Below are 16,522 nucleotides of genomic sequence, written 5' to 3'. Positions count from 1 at the left end.
GCAGAAATACACCAATTAATATGCAGAGAGTGAGTGAGACAGAGATGCACACACACACACACACACACATACAAAAACAAAACAAAACCAAAAAAAAAGAGAAACAGCCGTAGGGAAGGAGATGAGGAGGGAGGTGCAATGGAAAGAAGAGTGAGGAGGGGAGGTGGGGGGTGGGCAGAAGAGATGGCACAGAGAAGGAGAGAGAGGTAAAGAATAGGGGAGATGAAATGAAAGATGAGGAAAGTATATGTGTGTGTGTGAGAGAGAGAGGGAAAGGGAGAGAAACAGAGAGCAAAAGGGGGAGAGAGATGGAGTGAGATAAGGTGGCGAGGGTGGAGGGGATGATGGGGAGGGGGCGCATAGATGGTGGGGATGAAATCTGATAGATGTTTGAGTAAAAACAAGAGAAGGAGAGAAAGAGAAAAGAGTGAGGGATGGGGCTGAGGTGATGGAGGAGGAGGGGATCAATATGTACATATTCAGTGAGATATGTTGGCAAATCAATTGAAAGGAGGGGAGGAGGAATTGATCTGGGGGCTGGTGGAGGAGGAGGAGGTAGAGGTGGGAGAAGGCGCGGGGAGGGTGGGGGGGGGTCATAAGGAGGAAGGGAGGGAGGGAGAGAAGGAGGTGATGGAGGAGATGGAGGAGGAGTGCAGAGGTGGAGTGATATGTGGCTACGGCTGCTGTCCTTTTTGTCGCAGTGTCAGGGTATTGATACTGTAATACACCCCCCCACTTCACCCCAACACACACACACACCATCTCACCCCCCCATCACAATGCTGCCGTGACAACGTCTGTCGCGGCGACGCCTACTGGCACAATGCAGCCACAATACTGAGGGCACTGAAGCATCTCTCTCTCACACACACACACACACACACTCAGAGAGAGAGCAGAGCAGGCCACAGAGAAAGAGAAAAAAAGGAGGGAGGGAATAAAAAGAAAAAAAGGGGGGAGGGAGGGGGGAGATATAAGGAGGGAGAGGAGGAGATTAAGAGGGAGGAAGATGGATGGATAAAAAAGGAGAGAGAAAAGGATGGAGATGGAGAGGAAAAGGGGGTGGGGGTGTGGATTGATGGAGAGACAGGAGCGAAGGGAGGGACGGAAGGAATGAAGGAGGGAGGTGGAGGAGAGATATGGTGGGATAATATTACATGTGTAAAATGCCGGAGGGTGTGTGCCCATAGAAACATGTTTAATGGCTTTTATGATTGCGGGGAAGGTTGTGTGAGGTGTGTTTTTTTTGGCAGAGTGATGTATGCGGCGTACGGGTGCGAACAACAAAGTGTTTTGTGACAAACGTGTGACGATGCCCACGTGTTTGCATGGACAGTGCACTGCGTACCTGTGTCTAGACGGCGTGGGTAAACACAACGCACAAAAGCCCGCACGTGCATATGCGGTTGTTGTTTTGGGATTTTAGGGCAATTTGTATCAATTTTAGACCTCTTGCATCCTAAGTGCCTAAATGTTTCAGCAACATTTGAAGAAAAAAAAAAGAAGAAGCGTAATCTGTGAGACCAACTGGAAACATTTTCCAAAAAAACTGCACATTTGTCCTCTTTAGTTGGCACGGATGCAACATGTTGTTGACTGTCGTGACATGTTTTGCCCATTTTGGACATGGTTTTTTTGAAGAAGTGAGGGTGAGAAAGGTTGAATTTCATGAGAAAATCCTAACAATAACAAAACCAAAACTGGCCGTTACACCTGAAATCATTTGTCAGGTTTTAAAGTTTCCTCCTCTGTGCTTGAAATCACTGGTGTCGAACTTCTACTCAGAGCAGAAAAATCAAAAGAAATAATTTATTTTTTAAAGAAAGAAAAAAACTGACTGCTTTGACCTCCCTTTGCCAAAATGTCTGCGCTGGCATATTACTGTATCTGCCCCCCCCCCCAACATGCACTCTCATTTACAAAAGAAACGCTTGGCTGGCTGCCTATAAGTCAGTTTATCCGCGTGAGATGACCAACGTCCTTTTTTTCCCCCTTTTCCCCCCTAACACTATCTCATACAGTGTGTGTGTGTGTATGATCTATAGTCCCCCCACCCTTCTCCTACTTCCATCACCCTCTCCCCTCCTCCCTCCCTCACCCTAACCCTTCTTAATATGATGTAAAAAGCTAATCGCATGCAAATGTCTGTTGTCCCGGTAACCGGGCCTGAAAAATCCCTTTGATGTTTCCCCCGACTCATTCTCTTCACGTTCTCTTTGTTCGCCACAGTCTCGCTGCTTTGTCAACATCCCCCCTTTTACCCCGCTCACTCTCTCTCCTTCATCCTTCCTGCAGCTCTCTCGGCCCTCGCTCTTGGTTCTCTACATTAGGAAAGAAAGAAGAAGAAGAAGGAGGAGGAGGAAAAAAAAAAGTTCTAACTCTACTTTGTGTCTCCCTCTTTCTATAAGCCCCCCTTTTCTATTCTTCCACTTCTTTTTTTCCCTCCCCCTGCCTGGTTACCCCCCACCCCCCCACCCACCCACCCGCTCTCGTGCTCCTGCTTTCCCCTTGACTGTGCCTCTCTGTCTGTCTGCCCCTTCGCCCTCGCTCATTTCCCATCATTCCCACCTACTGTCTCCTGTCCTTCTCTTCTGTCGATCCCTTTCTCTCGCTCTCTCAGTTCTGCCCCTTCCTGTCCCCCCCTCCTGCTCCTCCTTCTTCTTTACCCAGCCTTTATCTCTCATTCCTCTCTCTGTGTCCCTCACATGCACAGATGGACACACACTCATGCTCTCAAAGTGCACTCCCCTCCGTTCGAGAATTTGATCCCTGGAACTATTTGATATGGCGCTGCACTGTAGTTATCTAATCATTCGGGGTTTTGTGAGGCAGCAGCACAGCTGGCTTTCAGAGGAGACCCCGGCACTCATTACTGCAAGTTTTTTTTTTTTTTTTTTTTTGGAGGGGGGTTACAAGGTTACAGGCCTCATTTTGAGGTTTACACCCTGCTGCAAAAGGTTCAAGCGCAACAAACCACCCACCCACCCTGCTCTTCAGATCCCCCTCTGTTGAGGCTGGGAACTTTAATTCAGTTTTATTTAAAAAAAAAAAAAAAAATCAAGTAAGTACAACATGCATGTCAAACAATCCACATTGCTTCCAAAAAAAAATGTAAACATCAGGCAAAGTGTTTCATACAAAAAAAAAAAACCAAATAAAGAGAGACGTTTCTATACATTAATACTGCCTTACAAAGTGCCATACAAAAGTGAGAGATTCTGCATATGACAATTTATGCTGCAGTAGGAATGAAAGATGGTGTTCATTACATTGCTTCCAATATAATGCAATGTACCAAACAGCTAAAGGCTATGAAGTGTACAGACTTCTCCGAGCCAACAAATTACATATTGATTCAGAAACGGCTCAATAGCCATTTGCAATTTGTGAATTTGGATGCAGATATGAAACGTGCTAAATCTGATAACAGTGAAAAACCGCTGCTGCTGCTGTCTGCAGACATGAGCTTGACCTCCTGCTGCTGCCGGCTTTCGCTACCTGCCGGTCTCATATTGTACCTTAAGCATGGTATTGTCTGATACACATGCTACTCAATCAAAGCGGCGAGTGCATGTTTATTGGTTTTACTGCCTGAATGCTTGCCGTCATGAAATATGAATAACACAGTGAAATGCTGAAACCTTTCGGGGCCGTGTCATGAGATAAAATGGTATGTTTTGTGTATCTTGTGCGTCTTTTTGCACATTTCCTTATAATTCATTTCAACTTCAGAGAATGAGGACATAACTTTCTGTGTATGGGCCCACCAACAACGAGTCACCACAGAGTAGTACAGGAAGTGGAAGATTGTCTAATCTTTTTCTTCTGTTAGTGTTGAGGTTTGATATCTCAAAGAAAAATGTGACATTCTAGAGAAAAAAAAACAACTGTTTTGTTCATGGTATAAGTTAGATAAGAAAATTGACTTGAATCTCAAAATTACATATTAGGGATTTATGCAACTAGTCGACTAGACATAGCTGCCCTTTGACACTAACCTGATAGCTGAATCCTTCTGTGTCCAACTTTTAGGAAGCAAATGATCAATGTAAAACAACATTAAGATTTGATCCACTCTCTGTGACATCACAGAGGCCCGAGTAGTCAAAACTGTCTCAAACAGTGTTTATTGGCAGTCTGAAGCCTAAACCTTTGTGCCATGGATGTACTGTGACCCCATTATTTGGCCACTGGTATTTGAACGCCTGCCTGGAAAAAACAAGGCTACTGTTGCTAGCACCACTTGGATTAGCTAAACTCTGCAAACTTATCTGACGTTGTGTGTGTTTGCAATTTTATACACAGCGCACATTTCAGCAACATTTAAGACATGATTTGATTAACGAGGAACATGATTAGGTATTTATTGTATCTCCTAAGATGGAAATGAAATATTTGTTTGGCTAATGTTTAGCATGAAACTTTAAAGTAAAGAGTTTTAAATTATTTCTGAGGTTTTCTGTCTTTTATGCTAGTCGACTAGTTTCTATTTTCTTTCATTTAAAGAACTTGTAAAGTAGTTGCCTGGAAGATACCTACTGAATACAAACTAGCAGCAGGTTAGCGGACATTAGCCTAAGCCTGCTGACAAAACTATGCTAGCTACTTTGTTTCCAATCTTTATACTAAAGTAATCACCTGACAGTCATTATCAGTAAGTGTTATAAGACAAAATCAAATAAAGCAATATTTTTTAACATATTTTAACAGCATTAGCAAGAAAAAACACCACGTCTTCTTTAAAACTTCCACATTCCCCCTCAGAAGTATATGAAAACCATGATTTTGGAACTATGACTTACAGATTTAAGAATTCTTTAGAAAAATGCATGAACGTATATTTAAAAAATAAAAAAAAAGCTTTAGCTGCGCTGTCAGCATTTTAGGTATCTGTATTGAGTCTAGCTTTCCTTCCATTTCTCATTTCTGTATACAGACAACATACCTTTAAAATTCAGGATAAAGAAATCAGGGTCATACCATGTTCCCAGAGTCCTTTGTTCCCCAGCTTCCCAGCATATAATAGGATCCCAAATTTGCTTAATATGATGTGGGTCTAACCCAAACACAACAGGAGGATTGATGTACGTTAAAAGAGTATAGAATTGCCAAACATAGGACCCTGGGAACATAAATACAGTTCTGAGGAATCCCATGTCAACCAATCTGAACTAGACTTTCCAAACTGTAATTTTCTACCGGGGGGGGGCAAACATGAAAATAATAGTTTTGGGATATTTTAGGAAAATGTCTTCCTTTAAGCAAGAAGCTAAGAGATTAGATTTAATTAATTCTCTGAAAAGAATTAGATGTAGTTCATGTCTTCTAGCCACAAGAATAAAAGCAGTAAAACCACAAATTAGCACAACAAACAGACCCACCTTTCTCCATTTTATGGAGACAGCATTCCAATGAGGAATGCCCGTACTAAATGTACAGAAATCATCATTGCACAGTCACCCATTTTATACCTTTGGCATATAGAATATGGCATTTTACACAGCAATGTTCTTCAGTACTCCGAAGAACATTTTTAAGGCACCAATATGTTGCTGATATAAGTTACACTTTAAAGAAGACTAAATACCATTTTGCCTTTAAATTGTGGCCACTGTTAATAAAGAAAAACAACACGTTAGCTTAAATGAAACACTCTAACACAATGTATAACAGTCTGATATGATGCTGTAAATCCTTCCTGGTCTTCATCAAGGCAAAGCTCACGGCATGCGTTTCAAATGTAACCTTGCCTGTCGTTGATGTGGTCACTGTACCAGGCTCGAAACTGGTCACAGTGAGTGTGCGGGCATGAGAATGTGAACAGTGCTCCACTGTCTTGTAACAATAAGAGTGACTGCATGTGTTGAGGGACATTGTGTGTTGTGTGTGTGAATGTGAGCGTGTGTATATGCTCACACCACCCTTGCTTAATTTACATAGATGCAATCGCACCTAGGCTATGCCACGCATTTTTACACAGGTAGGGAAAACGAAAAAAAGCGTACAGTACTCCATTCTGCGTTATGAAAATGATAAAGAACATAACACATTCTAAATCTGCAATCCAACGGTGGATTTACGCCCTGCATATTACTTCCCGTTTATTATCAGATGCTGGAGCATGTGATGCGTACAGTCAGCCAGCCGAGGCAGTCAGTGGTTCAGACCAAGTGGTTTGGCCTAGTGGGGAGTCGTGGGGCAGACAATGGCCGCACTGTGTGGCTGAAGTGCCTTTGGTGTCAATGACTCTGCCAGCAACTGAGACTGGCAGATCCAAAATGGCGGAGCGCAGAGAGTCCCGCTGGTGCTTGTCATGATTTAAACAGGACAGTTTTGATCCTTTTTGGATGCAGATTTTCTTTGGTGGGGGGTCATATCAGAGCTGGGAGGTTTTAAAAGTGGAGAAAAGCAGTGCTGTGCTGCGCCGCTTAATCTGCTGGCACTTTATTTATTTTAAAGAGACGGACGGGGAAAGGGGAAGGAGAGAAAGCATGTGGGAGAAGTTCAAAAGGGTGAGGGGGGGATGAGGAGGGCTCTCTCTCTCATTTTGTCTTCTTCCTCTTCAAAGTCCAGTTTGGCTCGCCCAGAGGTGGAACAGAGATGTTTAAAAACTTCAAAAAAATAAAAAATCTGAGGTCCAGTTTCTGGTTGAAGCGACAGAAAGAGAAGAAGAAACAAAAGAAGAAGAAAATATTAATAGTGACACATGCAGAAATCCCCAGAATAAAGAATGACTAAAATAAATGCAATCAGCGTGGGAATGCAGCGACATGAGCAGCGCATGTAAAGTGGCAGAGTGCAGAAAAAAAAGAAACGTGTGATAAACAGAGTAAACTTACGCTTATTGAGATGACAGTCACACAGCTGTAGAGGGAGACTGGCTCTGAGGAGGAAGAAACAGTCGCATTTTTACATTCGGCGCTTAAGTGTGCGTACACACCAAAAATGTGCGTGCACCCGTGCGCAAGCGGCAAATCCTCCCTCTGTTGTTGAATATGTGCATATCGCTGTCTGCGTGTTTGCCCTATCTGTTTGGGCTGCGTGTGTCCGTCTGTCTGTCAATCTGTTCCCAGCGCTGTCTGTTTGCTAATCTGTCATATTCTGTTTGCTAGATAAGGAGATTGTGAGAATGTGTGTGTGTTTGTGTGTGTGCACACTGAGCAAATTCATTTAAACTCTACCATGGCGATGGCAGGCAGGTATTGCTGTTTGCTTACAGCCAGATTCATGCAGTGTTTTCACTTTACAAACATACAGAAATGCTTTGACTGGTTTAAAGGATGCCTTTTTAACACAGATCAGCTCAGTGTGAATGAATGACTTTCTTCACCATATCACCGCTATGTTACATGATTCAAAGTACATAGTGCTGTGCAAAAGTCTTGAACCATGAAATAGGTGCGATGATTTACTGAAACGTGTAATCGTGCATGGAAATGCAGCATGTAAGGGTTTATGGAATCTAATGAGCTTGAAAGCCAAAATTTGGTACGACCACCTTTAGTCTTTAGCACAGTCTGAGCACTCTTAGGCAGCTTTGTTGTAGTTTCTTTAAGTAGTCTTCAGGAATAGTTCTGCAGACATTCAAAGCTTTTATTCAGATGTTGGCTGTGTTTCGTTTCATTCTCTGTCAGTCTTTAATCCCACACTGCTTCTGTAATGTTGAGGGGTCTGGGCTCTGTCATGGCTGGTAGAAAAATACACAGTGATGCACTATCGAGGTATTGGAAGGCATTGGAAGTGTGTTTGGGATCACTGTCATGCTGAAAAGTGAAGCTGTTGCCAGTCAGATGTTGTTCAGATGACACTGCATAGCAGATCAAAATCTGATGGTACTTTTCTGTGTTTATAATTCCATCTATTTTGTCACCACTCGCTGGAATGTGGCCTCAAGCCACTATCGAGCGTCCCCCTCATACATTTACACAAGAACTGGACTGATTTCCAGTCCAGTTCTTGTGTAATTTGACATTTCTGTGAGGCTTCATTGAGCCCAGATGCATCTCTCAGGTGCTGTGTTAGGTCTTTAGTGCACATGACTTTCAAATAACTTTACTATTCATCTATTATAGATAGTTTATAGGTCTTTTTGTCTTTCATCCTCGACTTGTCCAGTTACTTCAAATTTCTAAGCACATGCTGCACAAAAACAAGCTGAGATATGTCAGGGTTTCAGCTAATAGCTCTGTGGGAATCACCTTGTTGGTGCAAAGATTCTATATCCCTGGCATTTTTCATAGATTCGACTAAAGAAATTGGAATTTTTTTTTGTAACAGGCCACCAGTAAAAGGTCCCAAAAGATTTAAAATTGGCTCATTGCTTATTTATCTGTTATGTGTAGACACAAAACTGATTAGGTGCCTTTTTTTTTTTTTTTTTAAACGCTCGAATAAGTTATAGGTCAGTGTCTGGCTTCAAGATCACTTTAAAAGTTACAAGATAAGCGAGAAAATGGGAAGTAAAGTAAAGAGATGAAAGGTGGCTCAAGATTGTTGCAAAATCAATGTTTGTAGACTAATGTTTTAAAGCACTTAGCAAAACATAAAAAAACCAAAATCAGGTGTCACAAGCAAAGAGTAGTTCAGTGACCTGTCAATCACAAGAAGCCATACTCTGGTTTATCATCTTATAATCTAGAACTAATTTAGATAGTGAACATCATGGTTTATTAAATAAGACCGGAAACTAGCCATTCAGGCCACAAACCCATCAGAATAATGTTGACATAAGGTCATAAAACAAATGACAAGATGGGTCATTTTCTCATGTTCTTCCACAGTCAGAGTTATTTCAGCTACCAGGAGTCGTCCATGCTTACCATTAGAAAGAAGGCAAATCTGCTGGCTATGTTCATCTTTTAAATACAGTCTCTTCTTCTATAGTGTCCTTTAAACACACCTCTGTGCTCTTCGCTAAATAATTTAAAAAAAAATGCTTAGAAATAAAAATGTTTGCTCTGGAGTAATTTGTATGTCTTCAGCTGGCAGTAGCCCACAGATTAAAGGAAATAAGGCAAAGAGAAACAGAACTCTGTGGGCGTTCATGGCTAACATCTTGATACTAATGACAAAGTCATGTTTGTAGGAGTTTAGAAGGGTTGCCTACAACCATATTTAGCTCTGCAAACTAAAGCCTGGGCTTTTAAAAAGGGACTTTTTCAGCAAAGATCCCCTTCCTAAAAGGTTCTAGAAAACCTAAGAAGATCAAAAAAGACGCTTTTGTTTCCAGCGAGCAGAAAAGCACATTTCTCACTTCACGTCTATATTAAAACACTGGTGAAGTGTTGAGTAATTACAGGATATAAAAATAGCTTTTATTCACCTCGGCGATCACATGTTATCTTTTGGGCTTGTTACACGTGTCTACTTTTTTTAGCCCACCTGTGAGCAGCTTGTTGATCCAGAGCTTCTCCTGGGGTCCCTCCCAGACGCTGGAGATCCCCCCTCCTTCTGACTCCCGACAGAAGAAGTGTCTGAACAGCTACTGTGGACTGAAGGGGACAGGCAGAGAGAGTGGGGCTGTGTGACAGAGGTCTGTGCCAGACACAGTTAAAACAATCACATTTTGCCGGTGGAGGCACAAATAATAACGGCTTCCTGCGTTTTGAGTAAAATGCACATGCATGGAACAGCTGCGTTTTTAACCTTGTGCACGTTCGCGGTTTAACGGCGCTCGTGTTATAACGCTTTCCTGAAAGGAAAAAAGAGATGGAGCGCACGTACGCCAGAAACAAAGAGAGAGGAGTCAGAGTGAGATGGCATTTTTCCCATCCTGTTCAATGAATTTCTAACGCTGTGTTCTGTCCCACAGGACAATTCATGCATTGAAATTCTGAACTGCTGCACTCAATGAGACACCTGGTGAGCAGTATGTGCATTACACTGGGCCATGAATGAGAAATCACTTTGGCTCTGAGACAACAACGGCTGATGGAGGCTGAATGATGGCCCTGGAATCTAAAGGACTGTACTTTAGATTAGGTACTGTGATTTTATTTATTTTATTTATTGTTTTATGGAACTATGTGCCTGCACCCTTTTTGAAAAATGCAGTTTGACATGTGATACAATTACTAGTATCAGATTGCGTTGTTCATTCAGCAGCATGCTGTGAACCTGTTACTAACCACCCCATATGTATCCATTGTCTCTAAGGCTTTGTCCTCCATGCACTCGGGAGTCTCTAAATTTCTCTTACTGCTTAAACACTGAACAGCTTTTTTAAAGACCGATTAAAATCCACTGGAGTTCTTCCTCTGCTTGTGTTCTACCTCTCCGGCAAGTTTTCTGAAATTAAACCAGGTAACTTTTACACAGTCTTGCAGACCAATAAACACTCAATGTGGAGAGAGTTCATATTGGCCCTACAAGCAGGAAGATGACACGCTGTCATAAAGGGATGGACATGGGCAGCGACAATACTCAGGTGGGCTGTGGAGTATAAATGATGCTCAGTTGGTACCGAGAGGCTCAAAGTGTGGCGACAAATCATGCTCCACAGCGTTGAACCGTTGACATGCTTTCATGTTGTTTAAGCCAAACTCTGACCCTACCATCTGAATACAGAAACGGAGACTCGGACAGCAGTGCAACATTTTTATAGTCTTCTGTTGTGCAGACAGGAGTGGCACCTGGTGTGGTCTTCTACTGTTGTAGCCCATCTGCTTCAAGGTTTGATGTGTTTTGCATTCACAGATGCTCTTCTGCCTCTATTGTAATGAGTGTTTGTTTGTTTTTTTTGAGTTACTGCTGCCTTCCTATCAGCTCAAAGGAGTCTGGCCATTCTTCTCTGACCTTTGACATCAACAAAGAACTTTCACCCAGAGAACTGCTGCTCAATGTATATTCTCTCTTTTTTGGACCATTTTCTGTAAACCCTAGAGATGACTGTGTGGGAAAATCAGCAGTTTCTGAAACACTCAGAGCAGCCTGTGCGGCACCAACAACCATGCTATGTTCACAGTCACCTTTCTTCCTCATTCTGATGCTCATTTTGACCTTCAGCAGGTTGTCTTGACCACGTCTACTCGCCTAAATACGTTGAGCTGCTACCATCTGATCAGCCGATCAGATATTTATGTGTAACTAAACAGTGTAGTACTTAATGAAATGTTCAGTGAGTATATATGATAATATCACAGTATTGCTGAAAACTGGATGTATTATTGTAGTGCTGATTAATTCGCAGGTAGTTTTAACTTGTTCTCAAAGTGGGATAGGATTACAAGGGGGCTCCTTTGGAAATAGTTCTTCCCTGTAAAGGATCCCTTCAATTAACAAAACAATATGCAGTTGTAGAAAAAGTACAATGACAAAATGTTTTTTATTAAATTCTTTACTTTTTAACACTCTAAGTGGAACTTTTACCTGAAGGAAAAACTGAATCTGGGACTTATATTATTATTTATAACTTGTTGTTTTGTTACTAGGCCTCAGCCGCACAATGACTTGAAATCCAGATCATTAAAGGATAGTGTTGGAATTTTGCCCAGCTCAGTTAGTGATCAGGACAAATTGGCTACATGAACCTAGCCTAGCAGTTTCAATAACGCACCCATGCGAGCGCCAGGCTGCACATTTTGTTTATGGAAGTGAGACAGTTTGTGTCACCGCTTTGAAAACAGTTTAAGGCAGACACACAGCAGCGAGGGCTGTGATGGGATTTGATCATGGCACAAGTAAAACGTGTTTCCACAGTTGAGCTTTTTGACTGCACCGTATATTCTCCGCAGGCATGTCACAGCTCTTCAAAATTTCTCAGTGTGAGACAAATATCAAAAATTCATAGAGAAGCCCAGGGGTGCACGATTGGAAAGAAAAAAAAAAAAGAAAGAGAAAGAAAATAAGAACAAAATAAAATGTGTACCATATTATTACCTTGTCACATGGGGAGATACACCCAGGACCCGTTTTCTTTCCTATCTGTAATCTCAGGGCCACATCACTTTCAGCTCGGAGAGCAAATTCGAACAATCCAGTAATCCAATCTGGTCACATAAAACTGGGCGAATTCCCGAGGACACAGGTTGTACTGAAAAATGGTTTCAGCTTCCTTTATCTGCGAGCCGAGATGTGGAACAGCGCGCCTCAAACTAAGGAGTGCACCTAACTCAAACATAACGTCCTCCGCCAGATCACATGCTCACTTTTTAACGCTCGAGATAAGCTCAGTTTCCACAACAACGATTTAACACAGCCGGAAAATCAAAATATGAGATCATATTACATTATCATTCCCAATTCTACATGCACCTTGTTTTGTTAAGTCCAAGGCGCCACAACATCTACAGGTTTGTTCCTTTTTAAACTTACTTCTGTCGCTGAGACTGTAGATGGAGTCCAACTCTGAGCCTGGAGTTCCTGTTGCATCCAACAGAAGCCTACTGGAAACTCCCATGCACAGTGACTCCTTCAAACACAACTCTGTGAGAGCAAAGGGACAAAAATAACTTCATGTTTACCCCATCTATTGCAAGCTCGTATAATATTACCAGTTTTATTTTATTATTAGCTCAGAATATTGTGTTTGTGAGAACAATGCCATCTGAACAGAAGGTAACCACGCCTAAAAACGTGCCGAGCAACTTATTCAGCGTGATACTGCAATCTAAGCCGATGGCAGGAAGCAATGCTGAGGCGCAAGGCTTTATGGATAAAGGAAGGTAGAACGCCTTCATTCACGGCCAACACTTCCTTGTTTTTTGGAAAAATCAAAACAACAAACTGGGCCAGAGGGGATATTTTTACATGATCTCTACTTAAACATCCGCCACCAGATAGCTTATACACATAACAAAGGTGATGACTCAGTCTGAAGGATTTTAACCAAGTATCCAGAAAATGAAAGGAGATTGGAACAGTGTTATAGTCTGCTTATGATCTGACAACTTGGCACAATGTCCTGTTTAAGGATCCAAATCAATACAGGAGACCTAGAGATCAACAGTGCCGTTTGTCTTCAGAGCAGCAAACTATGTTTGAAGTTGGACAAAGATAACCAGAGTAAATGAAAAATGCAAGTTTTAATAATGATTTCGTTGATTAAGGAGAAAAAAGTTATCCAAACCTATACGGCCCTGTGTGGCAAAGTAAGTGCCCTCTAAACCTAATAACTGGTTGTTCCACCCTTGGTATCAAGAACTGCATTCAAGTCTTGGTGAACTGGCAGCGAGACTTTCACATCACTGTGGAGGAGCTTTGGCACCTCTTCTTTGCAGGATTGTTGTAATACAGATACATTGGAGGACTTTTGAGCATTAACGGGCAGTTTGAGATGCTTCGACATGACCTTAATCACTCCAAAAAAATTACTTGAGCTCAGATGGTCACACGTTCTTGTTCAGGATTTTCTGGTAGAGAGCAGAATTCATGGTTCCATCAGTTACAACAAGTCGTCCTGAAGCAGCAAAGCAGCCCCGACCATCACACTACCACCACCATGTCTGACTGCTGGTATGATGGGATTTTTAGGAATTGCTGTGTTCGTTTTTTGCAGATGTAACGGGACTCAAGCCTCGAAAAAGTTCAAATTCTGTCTCGTCAGTCCACGGAATATTTTCCCGACAGTTTTGGGAATCATCAAAAATGTTTTCTGTGTTCTTCTTGGTCTGCTGTGGTTTTCTCCTTGAACTCTCCCATGGACGCCATTTTCATCCAGTCTCTTTCTTATTGTCGAATCAAGAACTCTGACCTTATCTGAGGCAAGTGAAGCCTGTAGTTCTTTAATGTTCTTCTGGGGTCTTTTGTGACCTCCTGGATGAGTTTTTGATGTGATGTTGGAGTTACTTTGCTATACCATTTGTGAATAATGGCTCATATCGTGGTTCATAGAGTTCCAAAACCTTGAAAATGCTTTGTACCAGTTTCCAGACTGACATAATCAATGACTTTGTTTATCAGCCATATCTTTTCGATCAGGACATGACGTGTTGCTTTTTGAGACCTTTTAGCCTGCGTCACTTCTATTGAAGTCATTTCTTGATTCATCAGGCCTGGCTGTGGTTTTTGAAACTGAACTCAGCTTTCTAAGAAATGTGATTAAATACAGTTAATTCAAGACTTAACAAAGGAGGGCAATTATTTTTGCACAACAGGGCCAAGATGGATTTTGACAGCTTTTGCCCCCCTTAAGAAATAAAATCATCATTCAAAAAATACATATTACATCTACTCAGCTTGTCTTTGTTGATTATTAAAAACTGTTTGATGATCTGAAACGGTGCAAAACAGCAAACAAAAAAATGAAAATTAGGAAAAAGGAAAATGTTTTCAGTTTTTGTAACAGCACTGTTAAAATATACATTGCTCCCAAGCTGCTGAAGGAATACTGAGCTGTTGCTTATCGAGTTAAAGGTCTTTACCTGTATTGTTGATGGCATGTGTCCACAGCAGATGGGCTACGTCGTGAGTCCAGGCCTCTCGGTCTTCCCTGTCGCGCGCTTGCAGGGTGATGCAGTCTCTGGTCCTCGGGGCCTGTCGGACCCACACCTCGAACTTCACTCCCTCCTCGCCGACGCTCTGAGTCAGACCCATCTCGTTCGTCTGCATGGAGAAGTGTTAAAATCACACACAAACTCTATGACAGGAAGTCTGCTTCTGACACAGTCCCACTGCTGGAAATGCTTCATTTGGTTTAGGTGAGGGGAAAGGCAGGACACGTGACTGGGAATTCACCAGAGATTTGCCTGCTCTATTTTCACACGAGCACATCTGGACGTCACATTGGCTTTGTGCAAGGAATACGAGAGGTAAAAGGTTTCATGCCCCATCGGTATGCACTGGTCATCTGTGCTTGCACATCTCCATCAGGTGATGTTGTGATTCAAAAGAAAAATACAGAGTTAAACAGAGTTTATAGAGGAAAGAGGGGGGGAGATAAAGCAGCGCCCAAAAAAAACTTTAGAAACCTCAAATTTAGTTTGCTTTCAACAGAATCTAGACAGAAAGCAGATTTTACAGATAAGACAAAGTGCTGGAGATGGTGTGAAGGAGAAGTGTGTGTGTGTGTGTGTGTGTGTGTGTGTGTGTGTGTGTGTGTGTGTGTGTGTGTGTGTGTGTGTGTGTGAGAGCTGTTCACCTTGATGCTGTGTTTGTAACTGTAGGCGGTGCGTCCCGGGCTGGGATTCTTGTGTTTAGTGAAGATTACGACGTGTTGATAAAGGAAAACGTTCCTCACGCCCGCCCGCTTCCTCCGAGTTCCCCCGCTCACCGTCAGCTCACCCTGCCGCACCAGCTCGCCACGCTCCGTCACAGGGATCTGAAAACACACACAAACACACACACGTTAGGACACACTTATATTGGCCTTAGGCCCAGGACCAACCCTCAGCAAAAGATACCATCTTCATTTCAATCTTAAGAGGAAATTCAGGCCTGAGCTTTAAAATCCTGTCTCTTTGCCAGGTTCCAATCTTGATTGAATTGGTTCATTAATTATCTTGAAAACAGATATAAAAATAAATAAGCATCATTATATCTGAGAATCCATAAAACACTAACAAAGTGAAATATTCTCACTTTTATAGATTCAATTTTTTCCCCCACTCGCTCAGAGGAGAAACACTCGGTTGATTCTGCTCATCTGCAGCACAAAAACTAGGAGTTACAAATTAAACGGTCGTCGTATTATAAAGTCTCAAACCCTCCCTCCTGCACCTACTCTAATTTTCTGTTTGGAGTTGCGAGACACTTTGACTACAAAGACTGAAAAGCTTTATTCTCTATTCAACTGCGAAGGACAAAGGAGCATTATTATTACAGTGCCTTGCATGGTGACATATTCTTCACATGGATGCTTCGTTCTGCTGGATCTTTGCTCTAATTGGCCAGCTGAATCACATCTTTTGTAATAATAAAAAAAAAAAGAGAAAAAAAAGTGACTTTTTTGTTCATGTCAATTACAGGGTTGCGACTTTGAGATGCTGTTGGAAGTCAAAGGCACACAGACACTCATAATAGGCGAAAAAGAAATTACATAATTGTCAATGCTAGATATGCAAAAGCACAAAAGAGCAACAAACAAGGCAAATGCAAACGAAACAAAAGCGTGCGGACAATGAATTTAAAAAGGTCTGGAATTTTACAAGCGGCCACTGACATACAGTAGATTCTTATTTTTAAACCTCTAGAAATGAGTGGGTCATGATATAAGTGATGCTTCACACACTTTATGAACACCCACATCTACACCCACCCAAACACACACACGGCTGTACTTAAAATCATTTTTACTTGGAGAGGTGTTGCAGCGCAATTTTGAAGTAGCTCAGCGCAAGTGTTTGTGCTGCTGTAATCTTTCCCCTCGTTCAGAATGCAGAGAGATGAGAGGTGTGTGTGTGTGTGAGTCAAACATTTGTCACGACTACCACTGAATATTACAGCTGTGTTAGAGTACAGTGGTGTAGGGCGCAGGGATGTTAGTGTTTTTGGACTTTTGATAAGTCTTTCGGTTTTTGTTTATTCCCAGTGGGAGAACACAGTCTTTCCTCCCACTTGCCACGTCCTTGTTGCAGCTCTCAGGACT

The 16,522-nt window shown here is 42.1% G+C and overlaps 1 protein-coding gene across 2 annotated transcripts in view; it reads right to left on the bottom strand.

The window, feature by feature from the left end:
- Positions 1 to 3,557: 3,557 nt before the first annotated feature.
- arhgef40 (Rho guanine nucleotide exchange factor (GEF) 40) overlaps positions 3,558 to 16,522 on the bottom strand; it is a 48,355-nt gene continuing 35,390 nt past the window's right edge. For both annotated transcript variants that reach the window (XM_040041045.1, XM_040041044.1), the window contains exons 22-27: positions 15,077 to 15,256; positions 14,361 to 14,541; positions 12,313 to 12,423; positions 9,382 to 9,491; positions 6,840 to 6,883; positions 3,558 to 6,644 (exon numbers count right to left, since the gene is read on the bottom strand). In XM_040041045.1, the coding sequence (XP_039896979.1) occupies positions 6,857 to 6,883; positions 9,382 to 9,491; positions 12,313 to 12,423; positions 14,361 to 14,541; positions 15,077 to 15,256 (609 nt within the window). In that variant the 3' untranslated portion in view covers positions 3,558 to 6,644; positions 6,840 to 6,856. The remainder of the gene's footprint in view (positions 6,645 to 6,839; positions 6,884 to 9,381; positions 9,492 to 12,312; positions 12,424 to 14,360; positions 14,542 to 15,076; positions 15,257 to 16,522) is intronic.

Source organism: Simochromis diagramma, unplaced genomic scaffold (assembly GCF_900408965.1).
Source record: "Simochromis diagramma unplaced genomic scaffold, fSimDia1.1 OVJJ01000370.1, whole genome shotgun sequence".
NCBI lineage: Eukaryota > Metazoa > Chordata > Actinopteri > Cichliformes > Cichlidae > Simochromis > Simochromis diagramma.
This window is presented reverse-complemented; position numbering and strand designations above follow the sequence as displayed.